Source organism: Macaca nemestrina, chromosome 4 (assembly GCF_043159975.1).
Source record: "Macaca nemestrina isolate mMacNem1 chromosome 4, mMacNem.hap1, whole genome shotgun sequence".
In the NCBI taxonomy this organism is placed as follows: domain Eukaryota; kingdom Metazoa; phylum Chordata; class Mammalia; order Primates; family Cercopithecidae; genus Macaca; species Macaca nemestrina.
This window is the reverse complement of record NC_092128.1, coordinates 46,954,290-46,970,246: the sequence shown is the minus strand read 5'-3', so window position 1 is coordinate 46,970,246 and position 15,957 is coordinate 46,954,290. Positions and strand designations below refer to the sequence as shown.

Below are 15,957 nucleotides of genomic sequence, written 5' to 3'. Positions count from 1 at the left end.
ACCACTTGTTAAATCCTGTCATCTTACTCCCTCTTTCATCACATATGTAGGTCTGGGTGTTAGGCTTTGGTTTTTAATTTAGCTGGTGTGCTGCTTCTAACTCTGCTCATTAGATACAAAAATTGTAAGTTGGGCTATTTTTCCAAAGCCTAAATTTGCCTCATTTCAGACTCAGTGTGGACATATGGAACTTTTCTATCTTATGTTATATTGATATTGATTTTAGACTGATTTCTTACTGCATTATTCTTCTGACCTCTGTTCTTTGGATATATAAGATAACCACTCAGTTTTCTCTTTATTGCAGAGTGTGTGTCATAGCCTATTTAATCATTATTGCATTTTAAAGACATATAAACTTAGATGCTATTTCAGAAAAATTCATTATCACATAAAAATATTTCATTTTAACTTTCCTATATGTCTGTTTATTGAATTTGGGGATAGTAAAGTTTAGTCGTTTTCATGCCCTTACATGGTAATTCCTTTTTATTAAATCTTTATTTGATACTTCTATAATGCTCCACTGCCTTTGTATTCACAAAAAACTGCTAGAAAAGCTGTTTTAAGTTAACATTTGATTTGATGCGTTGGGATAATTGAATGTGCTTATAGATTCCTGTCATTCTAAAGCAAATAGTGTATTGAATCTTCTCATCATTCCTTATTTTGTATTGTTCTAAGGTACATTTTATATTGGAGGAAAAGGTTCACTGAACAGCCTATCACAGATTTTTGTAGTGTGATAAGAATTAATTCCACAGCTCCATTTGGTAAGTGTACATCCTGGCTACCATCTTTTCCCTACAGTATAAAAATTCAAAGGAATAATCTTACTGTCTTATATTAGAATTGCTTTTACTTTCATGATAGAGAAAATTAAATTGATGTGTTTATTTTGCCTAACTCGAATAAAACTAAAACAGTTCTTTGCCAAAGAGATCCTAATAGACACACACATCTGTAATTTTTACTAAATAAGTCCTTCTGGGAAAAAAATGGTAAATATCTTTTGTCTGATTTGTTTTCCTGATCTCTCAACAGAAGAACAAGAGAATTATTTTTTGTTATGTGACGTTTTACCAGAAGACAGAATTCTTAGAGAAGAGCTTCAGAAGCAGAGACTGGTAAGAATTGTTTTTAAAGGGTGAATAGTGTCTTGAAAATACATATAAATACATATAAAATCATTTTTTTTTCTTCTTTTTTTTTTTTACTTTTTGTTATGGAAACTTTCACACAGGTAAAAGAGGAGACAATACAAAAAGGTCTTAAAACAGAAAAAAGTATACACTTGACTGAAAATTAAAGCATTTTATGTTGAAATTGCAGAGAGAATTTTTGGCTTTGTTTTGCTTCCTGGATTATCTCTAAAATAACAACAGAACTTACACATTTTAGTGTAATTTTAGCTGCCTGACACATGCTAGGGTTCAGTAGTCGTGGAAAAATGCCCTCAGCTAAAATTGAGTTGAATTGATTAACCTTTTTTTCTCCCCTTCACTGGAATGTGCTATGCACTAGCGTTTTTTTAATTTCCCTTTATGAATTAAGCATATGGTTTAATCTACATAGTAGCCTTTCTGGTTTTCAGCCTTAACCATAAGCAAGCTAATTTGAAAACCTCAGCATATTTAACCTTTAAAAAAGATGATAGCACATACAAGCATGAAAATTTTTATTTTATTTTATCTTATTTATTTTATTTATTTATTTTTTTTTTTGAGATGGAGCCTCACTATGTTGCCCAGGCTGAAGTGCAATGGCGCAATCTCGGCTCACTGCAAGCTCCGCTTCGTGGGCTCATGCCATTCTTCTGCCTCAGCCTCCCGAGTAACTGGGACTACAGGCATCCGCCACCACGCCCGGCTAATTTTTTGTATTTTCAGTAGAAACGGGGTTTCACCATGTTAGCAAGGATGGTCTCGATCTCCTGACCTTGTCATCCGCCCGCCTCGGCCTCCCAAAGTGCTAGGATTACAGGCGTGAGCCACCATGCCCAACCGAAAATTTTTATTTCCATTAGTTCATCAGAAAATAATGTTTTCAATTGTTAATTTTGTTTAAAAGCACATGGGTTCTCATCATTTGTAATTTAATCTCGACTATTACTTGAGGTTGACTTGCTGTTCCTTTAGTGATTTCTCATAAATCTTTCTTGTATCTTTGGGCTTGGCTAAATATGTTATAAGAGAGAGATGATTTAAATATTTGTGCTATATCCTCAAGAGATCTAGGAGAAAAATAAATACTATTTACCATAGTCATATAATTTAAGAAAGTCCCTGGAAGCATGTTTTATTTTGTAGACATCCCAAATGATTTTTTATTCCAGTATGGGAAGGTGATACCGATGGATACTGATTTATATGTAAGAAAAGTTATGCTTTTCCTGTACAGCAACAGCAGTAAAGAAACAGGACTTCCTGAGTTTCTCTTCTCTCCTTACAGCAGTGTCTTATGAAATATGTAAAACAAGGGTAAATGTACTATCATGTCTTATGAATGTTATTTGTGTGCACTTATTCATAATTTTCAATTTACATGAATTTTCTCACTGTTGCTAACCATGGCCTTAAGAATGATCAAAAGCCGTCAAGGATTGATTTATAAGAACTCAAACCCTACTACTTCAGCCATTCTTGTTCTTTAGCATGCAGAATCTTTACCATATGTCTGTAGATGGACTTAGGTCTCTAAAAATACCTACATATACTGCATTTAAGTTACCTTTTTTACTTTACAGTTTGATAAAGCAATACATTTAATAAAAGTGAGCATTATGCCAGCTTACAGAAACAAAATAAGAATAAAAAGGCAATTAATCCATACATGTTCATTGAATTTCTGCTTAAGTTAGATGCCTGTACAAAGAAGTACAAGAGTACAAGGCATAGTCCATATCATACAAGAGTGTACAGTCTGGAGAAGAAAGATAAATATGTATTCTTACCTTGGTAGTAGAGATAATGATAAAATATCTTGCCGGGCTTATGAAGATTAAGTGACATGTAATACACTTAGAACACTGCCTGGCACACAGAAGGCACTTAACAAATATTAGCCAATAAAAATAATAGTAATAATGCTGTGTCTTAACAATGAGAAGGATTTGGATAGTTAAGAGAGTTGTAGAGAAGGGAAGAAAGATACATATGCATCTAAATGTTCAAGGTGTATTCAGAAAAATCGAGTAAAAGTCTCCTCTGGCTTAGGTGGAACATTTTTTTATGGGGAGTAGTATAAGATAAATTTGAAGAGGTAAAATGGAGCTAAATTGTGGAAATCCTTCAGTGCCAGAAACTTGACTTTGTAGTAATAAAGACCCATTAATGTACCCTCATTGCCCATCAGTGGCATGAAGAAAAGAGTAAATGTAACTGTGTATAAATCCATTTCAAGCTGTCAAACCCTGAGAAAGATCAGACCAACTTGGGGATTGGAAGTAAGCTAACAATGACTGATGATCAGCCACAAGCCATGCCTTGTATTTGGTTCTTGCTTCATAGCACCCTGTGAGGTGGCTATTAAATGCCATTCTATTTATGAGTAAAATGTGGCAGCTTAAGGAAGCTTAATTTGCCCAGGAACACATAGTGAATGAGGTGCACAGCTAGAGTTTCAAACCAAATGTTCCAGATACATGCCTTTTAAGCCATGCCATGCCAGCATAGTAATTATTTGGCCCCTCACGTGTCTGGTACTATTATTCTAGGCTCTGGGAATCTCTCTGTCCTGGGTGCTCATGGTCTGACAAGTCTGTGTAGGGAGGGGATTCAGGCTTGGATTGAAGTTTAGGGAAAGCAGAGGCAGTTTACAATAGCCCGCCACTGGAATTCTGATTAGAGGATCAACAAAAAGTAAAAAAAGCTTGCCAAGCAGCAGGAAGACAGGCTGAATTTGCCATCAGCCAGTTCATCACAGTCTTATGCTACATAGCGTGGAAGCATGAGGTCAGTGTGGGTGATTCTTCTGTGGGTGTTAGCAATGATTATAGGATCTATCTCTTTTACATAGAAAGAACTTTACAAATCAGTAAGAAGCATGTCCAGAAAGAAGTCTAAATCGTTAAATGAAACAAAAGTAACAGTATACTTTTTCTTATTCTGTCAAGTTAACAGGATTTGAAAATAATAGTACTAAATGGTGGCAAGAATGTTAAGAGACAAGTACTTTTTCAGCTGCTTTTAAGAATGTAAACTGGTATACCATTTCTGAGAGGCGCTTTCTCATCATGCGTTGGAGCTCTTGAAGATGTTTATGCCCTTGGCCCATAGTGTGCAAGAACTCATCCTAGGAAGATTACGCAGCCAGAGGGTTTTGAAGTCCCTCACTCTACCACAGCTTGGTGGTGGTTTCCTTATGTTGCTACTACTTATACTTTATCAAACAATTTTTTATCAATGAGAATTTCAGTCTAGTTTCTAAAACATGTAATTTAAACTAATCAAACTGCTTTATGATAATGGATGTATAATGTAGTCAGTGTTTGAGTGACCCCAGCTCAATATTTCAACTTAAGGACCTTGAATTGAGGATCTTGAGAATCTCAACTTGAGGATCTCAACTCAAGTCCACGAGGAAGAACCCTCAAACTAGAGTATTAGTAGGGCATTTGCTGACTTGATTTGCATTAATGATGATTTGCATATGTATTATTCTTCAATATTTATTCTTTCATGTGGAACTCTAAGTAAAAGGCGTATAGTTTAAGTACCTTTGTATGGTTTGCTCTTAATTCAAAATGACTTTGTAACTTCAGGGCAGAAACTGTGTTGTATATGTAAACATCCTTCCTAGTCCTCCCTATACTCCTAAGTTCATATTGTTATTTTTCCCCAAACCTCATTTTAAACAAACAAACAAAACTCTGTTTTCTGTGTGAGTGGCTGGAGGTATATAGAGTTTAAATGATTCACTGAAAGTTACAGTAGCAGATTTTATGCTAGAACCATATTTCTTTTTCCACTTTCTTTGAGATTTCACTGGTTTCTTGACATTTACAAGATTTGTATGTGTTCCCAGTTTTCTTTTTGAAGAGCTTGATTCCTACTTGACACTTCTTTGAACATTTTCATCCATATGCTGAGGGGAACTACAGAATTAGGAAGATTCTCAAGGATTTCAATAGCTTGTACACCTACTTCCCTTTGGCTTCCTTTAAAAATTCTCCCTTGATCTTGGTGCATTATTCTCTTATTTCTCATCAGTCTAGCTTAGTCTCATCCAGTGGTTCTTTTCCCTCTTTTCTCTTAAATATGCGTACGTATGTTTCCCAAGATCTTATCCCCAGTTCAGGGCATGCACATCCGTGTAGCTACCACTGTTATGCCTGTGGCTTAAATGTTAGTGCTGGTGCAGAGCAGGCAGTCAGAGTAAATATTCATTAATTGAGTTCATCCATAGCTTTCATCCTCGCTCACTTCTGAACCCCAAATCTGTATTTCCTCATATGAAACTTTTCCATTTGGATTTCCAGTCCGCACTTTAATATGCCTAAAAACAGAACTTATTTTTTTCCTCCCCCAAAACTTGCTATTTGCCTGTTCTCCTTTTATTACATAATGACACCACCATTCTCCTGGTCACTTAGTTTGGAAATCTCTAGAAGCATATTTAATTGATTCTTTTTTTCTCACTCCTATAGCTAAGTCATTTGTCAAATCCTACCAGGTCCAGCTGAGTCCCAAGTCCCACATCCATACTCATACTTACCTTGTCTATAGACTCACCTCTTCAGGCAATTGACACTGCCTCCAGAATGTTAATATTAAATGATTATTAAAATTAATTAATATTACTATTAATAGTAGTTGATTGTTATCTATTAATATTAATAAATAACATAAATGACTTCTTTTTTTTCTGACAAGATCTCCCTCTGTCACCCAGGCTGGAGTGCAGTGGCTCACTGCAACCTCTGCTTCCTGGGGTCAAGTGATCCTTTTGTAGCAATGGCATCTCACTGTATTGCCCAGGTTGGTCTCGAACTCCTGGGTTCAAGGGATCCTTCCACCTCAGCCTCCCAAAGTGCTGGAATTACAAGAGCAATCCATTGTGCCTGGCCCTATTCTCTTCTTCAAAAACCTGCACTGTTCTTTATTGTCTTCATGTTCTTAAGGTTTTCTAGGCTCAAACTGCATTTCCAGTGTGTTTTCCCTAAATTGTCCAGTGTCCAATTAATTCATTTATGCAACAAATATTTATCTTGTACCAGATATTTTATAAATACTATTGATATAGCAGTGGATAAAACAGGCAATGGTCCCTGCCCTTGTGAAGTTTACACTGTAGTATAAACATTACTTTTCTCACATTTGTCAAGTATGTTAGGTACTTTCAGGATTCTACTTCATGAACTAGGAATGGCAACCCCCACCTATGTAGATACATATCCCTCAAGGCATTGCTCAACTGCCACATTTTCCAAAAGTTTCCCGTATGCCACCTGTCAAAATTAATAACCTCTTCTAATTCTATTAACACCCTATTTTATTTGGCTTTTCAATTATAGTTAGTTATTTTAAAATCTGTCTTCCTTACGAAGATGCCTCTTAGCAGTTCAGACTGTTGTATTAGCTTTTGTATCTTCTCTGAGGCTTGCTCTTAAGTATGAACTGAAATTTAATCCTGAAGTATTGGCTTGTATTTCTATAAAGCCATATAGTCAAATATCCCTGATTAACAAGGATACAATATAGCTAAGGCAGACATCTATAATCACTGCATTACACTTTGCACTTCAACATTAAAAAATCCTCAGTTTTTCCTTTGTCTACAGGAGAAAATGTGTGGTATTCATAAGCTCTCAGTAGCAAGATGTAACTTAACTAAATTGGGAAAAAGGGAAAGGTAACTATGAAGGTGTTTTTTTAATCACTATTTCAAATGTCAGAGATATTCATGACAACTACACATTTTTATAAAAGTTTTAACGTATATAACAAATTTATCTTCAGGAGAGACAGTTTTTTCTGTTTTCAATTCTACTTCATGTGTCTCACCTCTCCCCACAATCAAGCCACAACAAAATGAAATTGCATATCTCCCACTGAGAAGATTGTTCTTCGTCATGCCACTTTTTTAAATATAGATTTTAGAGACTTTCAGTAAAGGATCAAATTACTGTATGCCAACAAACTCAAAGTAAAAAAATCAATTTATATTTATACCTTTCTTGCATAATTCCTATCTTTCAGGCACAATACAAGTTCTAAAACTGCATCTAGAATAACATTTTCTTAAATATAAGATGATATTTCCCATTGAATGTAACATTGTTATTAACAGTGCAACAGAGATCAGTTTAGCTGCAATGACCATTGAGTAAGTTTAACCTTCAGATTGATGACTGCTTTCTTTGAGAAACAAATGGTAATCACAATCTGAAACAATATTATTTTGAGTGCTAAGGTTTACCACTTTGAGCATCTTCAACAAGGACTTAAAATTTACGTGACATTTTGTATATATACTGGTTGAGTGAGATCAGGCAGGAAATATTACCCCTGTTTAACAGGAAATGCAAGGTCAAGGACAGTAAGAAACATGCGCACAACCATCGTTATACACTGTGTGAAACACAAAGGGAAACAACTCAAACTCCTAAATTTCCAACCCCAACCACCATTCTCTTTCTAATTGCACCAGGATACTTTATCACATTTGATCTTTCTTTAAGCAAATGTGACTTTTTTTTTTTTTTTTTTTTTTTTTTGACAGTGTCACTCTGTCATCCAGGCTGGAGTGCAGTGGCACAATCTTGGCTCACTGCAACCTCCACCTCCCAGGTTCAAGCAATTCTCATGCCTCAGCCTCCCGAGGAGTAGTTGGGATCACAAGTATGTGCCACCACACCTAGCTAATTTTTATATTTTTGGTAGAGACGGGGTTTCACCATGTTGACCAGGCTGATCTCAAACTCCTGACCTCAGGTGATCCACCCACCTTGGCCTCCCAAAGTGCTGGGATTACAGGTGTGAGCCACTGTGTCCAGCCAAATGTGACATTTTCTAAATTGACATTTGTTAGAATTAATGAAAATGGCTCAACAGGACAAATAAATAATAATATTCTGTTTTCATTGTAAATAATTTTTTAAAGAAAATCTGATTTCCTGTTCTCTTAGTTCAGTAGTAGGTAGGAATTTCTTATTCCCTTGGGCCTAAGCTTCTTATATTTTATTTTAAAACTATACCTGACCTTGGAAATACAGGAAAGTATACAGGAAGTACTTCCTCAGGCTGGTAATACTATACTGAGTCATGCCATGCTGATAGCTTTCTTTTTCCTTTTTCATCTAAAAGATGGGTATTTTGTAATCTCCCATGTCCACCTATTGAATTTTTTGAAGTCCTTCTCTTCCCACCTAAGCTAAATTCTCTTATACCTTTAATACAAATAGGAATTTGGCTTTTCTAGTTTTTTGTGTGTTTAACTCTTGCATTTTCATTTTATCTTGCACGTCTACCTTTTTTCATTGTGATGATATATTCCATGTGAATGATTAAATTCATCTCATTTTTTTATCTCCTAGTTCATTTTTTTTAGATATTCTGTCCTGTTTTGAAGACACTCTTCAAAAGCTATCTCAGTGAGACTCAAAGTAGGAGAAAAATACTATATTTCTATGCTGTATAGCAAGCAGATGGCTGTTGTCTTTATCATTGCAGATTCAGAAACGGTGGGAGGTACTGATATCTTTCAAGAAGGTGAAATATTAGTCAGATCAAATCTCATGGATTTGGGGGTGTATATCATCTTCCAGTTAAGAAATTTCTCTCTGTCTTTTATGTTTCACTGTCTTATTTCAGTCATTGACATGGATGGCTTTTCCTCATTTGTTTATTAAGATTCCAATGTCACAAGGTTAACTTTCTATCATCTCTCATAAAATGCTGAGAAAGGTGGATTTTATTGATTATTTTTAAAGAAACTGTATTTTGCCATTAATAATTTTTGTTTTAGTACAATTATCCCTGCCTTCTACATGCAGAGGTGTGTGTTTAAGTATATTAAGTATTATTTAATACATGATTTGAGTATATTGCTAACATAAATTCAAATGCTCAAGTGATCAGACTCTGGCAAACAGATCAGTCATTCCGAATGCTATTCAGTGACCCTTTTGACACTTAGAAAAGAATTTTGGGGGTGGGAAAAAGTAGCTTTTTATTTGACCCTTGGTGTGAGGGCTTCCAAAATATTTAACTCAGTTGTAGGCAGACTGCATTCTGAAAGCTGTTGAAGCTATAAATCATTATCTGTACAAAAAATTTATTCATGTTTCCATTTTACTTTATTAACCAAACTTGTCTTTTAATCCTTAAGTTAGTGGAAATTTACTGAATTTTTTATACTTTTAAATTCCTCATATTGAATGTTACATCAGATAGAATAAAGGATGTGATAGAAAAAAATAATTTCACCATAATACTGAGTGGGATTAAAATGAAAATGCCATGTTACTGTCAGAAAAGATAAGAAATGGCAGACAGAACAAGAGGAGATGGTATTAGGTCTTTAGCCAGCCTCAGTTTGAAACAATTTGAAAACTCTTTCAGTAACTTAGACAGTGTTCACTTATTCACATCATGTAACTAGTAATTAAAATTATCCAATACTTTCAAATTTATTTAGAATTAAAATTCAGACTCTTTACCAAGATCTCAAAGGATCTGGCACATGCCTCTCTGAGCCACTCTCCCACATCTCTCTCACCCACTTTCTCCTGTGCTCACTGTACTCCAGCTACACTGGCTATGTCTGTGTTCCTCAAACACACCAAGCTGTTTCCAGCTTTAAGGCCTTTGCACTTGCTGTTTGCTCTGCTTGGAATGCTTTTCTCTAGAATCTCAGGAGCCGGACGCAGTGACTCATGCCTGTAATTCCAGCACTTTGGGAGGCCAAGGCGAGAGAATCACTTGAACTCAGGAGACCAGCCTGGGCAACAAAGCAAGACTCCATTCCTTAAAAATAATAATAATAATAAGCTCATGGCTTTTTTGAAGGGGAAGGGAAGAGTTTTTGGAGAAGACGAGCCTCTGGAATGGTACTACAGGCAAATGAATGCTTTGGAAGTACTTTGGGAAGCTAAAGACATATAGAGTAATTTATATAGCTGAAATGATTTAGGAAAAATTGCCTTCTGTGGAGGATTAATTTTAGCTATCAGCTACAATGTTTTGGAAAGTAGATACTGAAAAGTTATACTGATTGTTTAATTTGTTGGAAATTCCTTTCTTGGGGGTAGGAAAGATTTAAACCTATTCTGAATTTGAGGTTATGACCAAATAGAAGTCATAGACTACAGTGCGCAATGTAATACTAAACTTTTAATCGGCCTTTAGGAAGTTTTTACTGAATAAAATTTGTTTTAACTGATTGAAGTATCCAAGTCAACTGTTTTCACCAAAAAACAAACCAAAAAACCTTCTTTGCTTTATATTTTGTATGTATTTACTCTGATGGAATATAGGTACTAGATAGTAAAGAAGCATCTCTGGTCCCTTTTTTTTTTTTTTTTTTTTTTTTTTTGTCTTCTGAGATGGAGTCTTGCTCTGTCACCCAGGCTGGAGTGCAGTGGCACAATCTCGGCTCACTGCAAGCTCTGCCTCCTGGGTTCACGCCATTCTCCTGCCTCAGCCTGGTCACTCTTTTTAATTACTGATGACTGATATACCACTCTCCATGCCTTGATGTCAGTCCTCAAAGGAATGCCTGTCCAGTGTCTGCAGTACTTGTACTAACAGACTCTGAGTGCTCACACTCTACAAGAGAAGAGGCTCATCAGCATTCTGTATGTATTAGGGACCTCTGCCATTTGACCTGCAGTCTGGGTCCTGGTATCGTAAACAAGTCACTTCAAAAGAAAGCTAGTACTTTGTGACACCTTTGTAACAATAGGACAGACCTTTTTCTGCATCTGATTAATGAGAATTTTAACTTTTATTACTTTCAAGTTTCCATTTTGTTGACTATGTACTGTTTATTTTCTATCCTGAACTTTAATTAATGGCTGAAAATTTTAATCCTGAATTCTAAACTGTTTTAGAACTGCTTGCTCTTTAAGATTTTCTCTCTTCTGATATTTCTGCATGTTCATGTATGGTTTTTTGTTTTGTTTTTTGTTTTGTTTTGTTTTGAGATGGAGTCTCACTCTTGCCTGGGCTGGAGTGCAGTGGCGTGATTGCGGCTCACTGCAGCCTCCGCCTTCCGAGTTCAAGTGATTCTCCTGCCTTAACCTCCTGAGTAACAGGGGTTACAGGCATGCACCACCACATCCAGCTAATTTTTATATTTTTAGTAGAGATAGGGTTTCACCATGTTGGCCAGGCTGGTCTTGAACTCCTGACCTCAGGTGATCTGCCTGCCTCAGCCTCCCAAAGTGCTGGGATTATAGGCGTGAGCCACCACCCCCAGCCAATGTTCATGTTTTTTTCCCTTTTCTAGAGAGGCTCTTTTATAATCCCAGCATGTAAGCAAAAAGGGAATGCACTCTAGATCTTTACTGGTCCCTAGACAAAGGAGCACAATGACCAAGGGGTGGTACTGTAGGTCTCCTCATCTACCTTCTTTTCCAGCCACCTTTCTATCAGGTTGTTTCCAGACCTGACCTACCCTGTCTTTTAAAAGAAAAGACCTTCATTTTCATAAATTTTAAGTATTTTGAATATTTAATTTTTTAATATTTAAATGTTTTAACACCAAATAAATGCCTTTAACTTTTTTTTTGAATGATCTAAGGAAAGTGCATTGCAGAACTTGCTTGACAGACTGCAGGTTAGGTTCTCTCAGGCCTGTCCTTACATCCAGCTCTTATACCCCAGAACGCTAATACACATTCAGATGCCGTCGAGAAGAAAAACTCAGGAATAATTATATTATTTCTCAACATTTTTTACCTCATCCCCAGCAGTAGCCAACATCTACTTTGCAGTGCAGGATTTGGGTCCTTCTCCCAGCAGCTTATAGCCTTTGCTTTGTGTGCTAAAGAATGGTCCCCAGAAGCAAGCTAAGGTGTGTGCCTGTTCACCATCAAAGGGCTTTTGTTCATGTCTCTTTGCCCTATTCCTAGTCTTTCTCCTGAGAACTTGGAGGAAGCCCATGGAGGGAGTTGGACCCCTTGTGTCTAGGACTCCCAGGGATTTTGCCTTTAAGAATTATTTAAAATACAAGCTTTTGTCTTCCTACTTCCCTTTTCTTCTCATGCTCTGCCAAAGGTGAAAGAAGTAGTTCATGTGTTCATGTCTCTCTTCAGAGAGGCTCTCTGTTAGAAGTCAGTTTGTCTAGTTGCCTTGTGACTTCAGCTCTTCAGACTGAAAATAAGTTATGAGTTTATTTATTTATTTATTTATTATTTATTTATTTATTTTTTTGCGGGGGACAGTCTCACTCTGTCGCCAGGCCGGAGTGCAGTGGCGTGATCTCGGCTCACTGCAACCTCCACCTCCTGGGTTCAAGGGATTCTTCTGCCTCAGTCTACCGAGTACCTGGGATTATAGGCGCGCACCACCACGCCTGGCTAATTCTTTTGTATTTTTAATAGAGATGGGGTTTCACCATGTTGGCCAGGCTGGTCTCCAACTCCTGACCTCAAGTGATCCACCCGCCTCAGCCTCCCAATTGAATTTTTTTGATTATTCAGCTTTTTCTCATTGATAGGATGTTCTCTTATATCTATTTCCTAAGCAGAAATTGAACTCCTCTTCCCCCTGCTTGATTTTAATTAGTATCTTAGTGGTTAAGCGCTGAGGTAGATGCTTTCTTTTTCCTTTTATAGAGTTCTAAAAGATAAATACATACGTATGTATGTATTTAGTATGTATACATATGTCCAAATACATATATATGTATTTGTCTACTAAATGAGGTATAGCTTCAAGAGACTATTGACCCTGTCAGCTAGTTGTCATAAATTCTAAAACCTGTTAATATGGCTTGGTATTTAATCTTGGTGTTGACTTACCTATCAATTATTGTATCAATAAATTGCTATATTTGGTTATCTTCATATCCATTTTGCCAGAAGTTTGTCTTTGGAGTATATGCCAGAAAATTATGTCACTCACTGCCAGATGTTCTTTGGATAGTTTTCTGATACCCACCCAATAAGGGCTAGGCATCTGGTAACACTTAACTTAAAATTTAATCTGTTAAAAATTGTGACTGTGGCTGGATGTGGTGGCTCACTCTTGTAATCCCAGCACTTTGGGAGGTGAGGCGGGCGGATCACTTGAGGCCAGGAGTTCGAGACCAGCCTGACCAACATAGCAAAACCACTTCTCTACTAAAAAAATTTAAAAATTAGCCAGGTGTCATGGCACATGCCTGTAATCCCAGATACTTGGGAGACTGAAGCATGAGAACCACTTGAACCCAGAACATGGAGGCTGCAGTGAGTCGAGATCGTACCACTGTACTCCAGCCTGGACAACAGAGCAAGACTGTGTCTTTAAAAAAAATTGAAAAATTATGATCATGATATGTATGAGGCACAACTTTGGAAGCCAATAGTTGGTGTTAGGAGGGTGGATGAGAATTAGTGGACTGTGGTCTAGTGTGTGGCTGTTCTCTTCAGTGATTTTTGAGTAACAATTAAATGACTCTTCATGCAAGTTCTAGTCTGTGCTTAGGATGTAGAAGAGGAAAGATGTTTTCTCTCACTCACCTCTAGTTTCATGGCTGAGACCTGTAAAACAAAAGACAGATTAACAAAGGAAAAGCATACAAATGTATTTAGTATGTTTTACTTGACTAAATTTCATAAGGAAATGAAGACCCAAAGAAATGGAAATCTGTGCATTTTTATGCTAAATTTGATGAAGAAGTGGTTCATTGTGGGGAGGTATGATTAGACAAGGGGGATATGATCTGGTAAGAAACTGGAGAGGACCTAGCAAAACCTATTTGTTCAGATTCTTCTCTTTATCCTTGTGTCTTCAGAGATAAGGATGTTCCTTTCCCTCAGGTATAAGAGAGGGCACCTTTTGAATGAAGGCTTTATGATCTACTTTAGGGGGAAAGGGGAAGGAGGAGGTAAAAGTGAGCTTCCTGCTTCTGCTATTCCAAGGTGCCATATTTTGGGGTGGCATGTTCTGAACCCCATCACTGACTATGCAGTTTTTATAAGAGTCAACCCAAATATCTCCTCCTGATGATCTCCTGAAGCCTGTGCCTCTGTATCCATGTGAGAGTCTATGAAAGCAACATTCCAGATACTGACTGGAAGAAAGACAGATTCAAGATTATAACCAACCAATACTTACAAAAACTGTGCTCAGGGATGATTGAGGAAGACTGGAGACTGATATTAATTATGAAATTTCTCTATATAGTCTTAAACAGTCAGGAGACAACAAGTATCTGTACTGCATCATGACAACCCATACCCCACCCTCTGTACTGTTTTCACTGAGTTTGAGGGTGTGCTTTGTAATGAGAGTTAGCTTTTTTTAGGCTTCATACTGGAAACAGCCCTATGTTGTTTTTTCTATTAATCCTGAGTATATTGTCCATGATACATATACTTATTATGTACCCACAATGACTCTGACACCAGTTACCTAGACAGGCCAGACTTCACAAGTTAAGGGCACAGCCCTCCACAGACTATCTTCACTTCAAACACCAGCCACAAATTGGGGGTTTCTCAGGATACTTTTACTTCTGACCATCTGGCTACAAATTCAGAGATCCCCACTACTCTCTCAGGTTCAGTAGTTTGCTGTAATGACTCACAGAACTCAGAAAAGCACTATACTTGTGATTACAGTTCAGTCATAGCAATATGATACAAATCAGAACAAGTCAAACAGAGAAACGCATAGGGTGAGATCTGGGAGATTCCCAGATACAAAGCTGCCATCATTCCTAGGAAAGCATTGTCCTCCTGGCACATCAGTATGTAACAATACCCAGAGTCCCAACCAAGAAAGTTTATTGGAGCTTTGGTGTCCAGAGTTTTTATTGTGGCTTCATTGAGTAGGTGTAATTGATTAAATCATTGGTCACATGGTTGAGCTAGATCTCCAGCTCCCGCCTCTTTCCAGGAGATGAGGCTGATCTTATGTGGCTCAGAGCCCAACCCACTAATCACATGGTTGGTCTTTCTGGCATGGCCAGTTCCCATCCTGAGTTATGTCATTTATATAAACTATCAGGTGTGGTCAAAGGGCCCACCATGAATAACACAGACCCTCCAGTCACTCAGGAAATTCTAAGGATTAATAAGTTACCTCTTAGGAACAGACAACAAAGGCCATCCAAATTCTCCACACAAACCCTTTATCTGGTGTGTTTCCCTTGTCTGCCAAAGCTGAGAGCCACATTAGGACCTACCTTTAGGTTAGGTTTGAGTGTGTGTGTATATGTGTGTGTGTGTGTGTGTGTGTGTGTGTGTGTATTTTATTTTTTGTTTGCAATTTAGCTGACCACCCTATTTTTTTCTTTCTTCTTTTATTCCCATTTCTATGCTACATTGTTCTGTAGCAGCCTGAAACATTTATTAAAACGAAGTGGAGGTGTAAGTGAAATAATCCCAGATACCTCAGAGTTAATACATTATTCTTAAAATAAAAAGCAGGAGAAATAGGAAATTCTGCTGCCTTGCCATGGAGCCTTTGAGCCACTGCTATAGTTTTCATGGGGGGATTTGTTGTGTTCTGTATTGGAGGGGTGCCACTGGACTCCTGAGAATGTCTAGGCTGAGAATGTCTAGCTGGTTCTGCCATGCTGCTGCCTTTAAGCTGGTTTGGGAAGGAACCTGAGGAGTGTGCCTTTTTCTCTCATAGCCACTCATATATCCATTTAGCCAAGAAACTATTGTAAATCAATTACTTGTCAGTATCCATAAAATGTTTTTGATAGTCATAGCTGATAACATCAGTCTTGGTTTTACTTCCGTGTGTTAATGCAGGTTATTTCCATTGGATTTGTCACTTTAAGCATCAGTTTTTT

General features: G+C 37.2%; 1 protein-coding gene across 2 annotated transcripts in view; it reads left to right on the top strand.

The window, feature by feature from the left end:
• The window catches only part of LOC105475268 (zinc finger protein 277), a 147,782-nt gene that overhangs the window by 94,496 nt on the left and 37,329 nt on the right, over positions 1 to 15,957 (top strand). For both annotated transcript variants that reach the window (XM_011730362.3, XM_011730364.3), the window contains exons 3-4: positions 685 to 773; positions 1,045 to 1,127. In XM_011730362.3, coding sequence (XP_011728664.2) covers positions 685 to 773; positions 1,045 to 1,127 — 172 coding nt within the window. The remainder of the gene's footprint in view (positions 1 to 684; positions 774 to 1,044; positions 1,128 to 15,957) is intronic.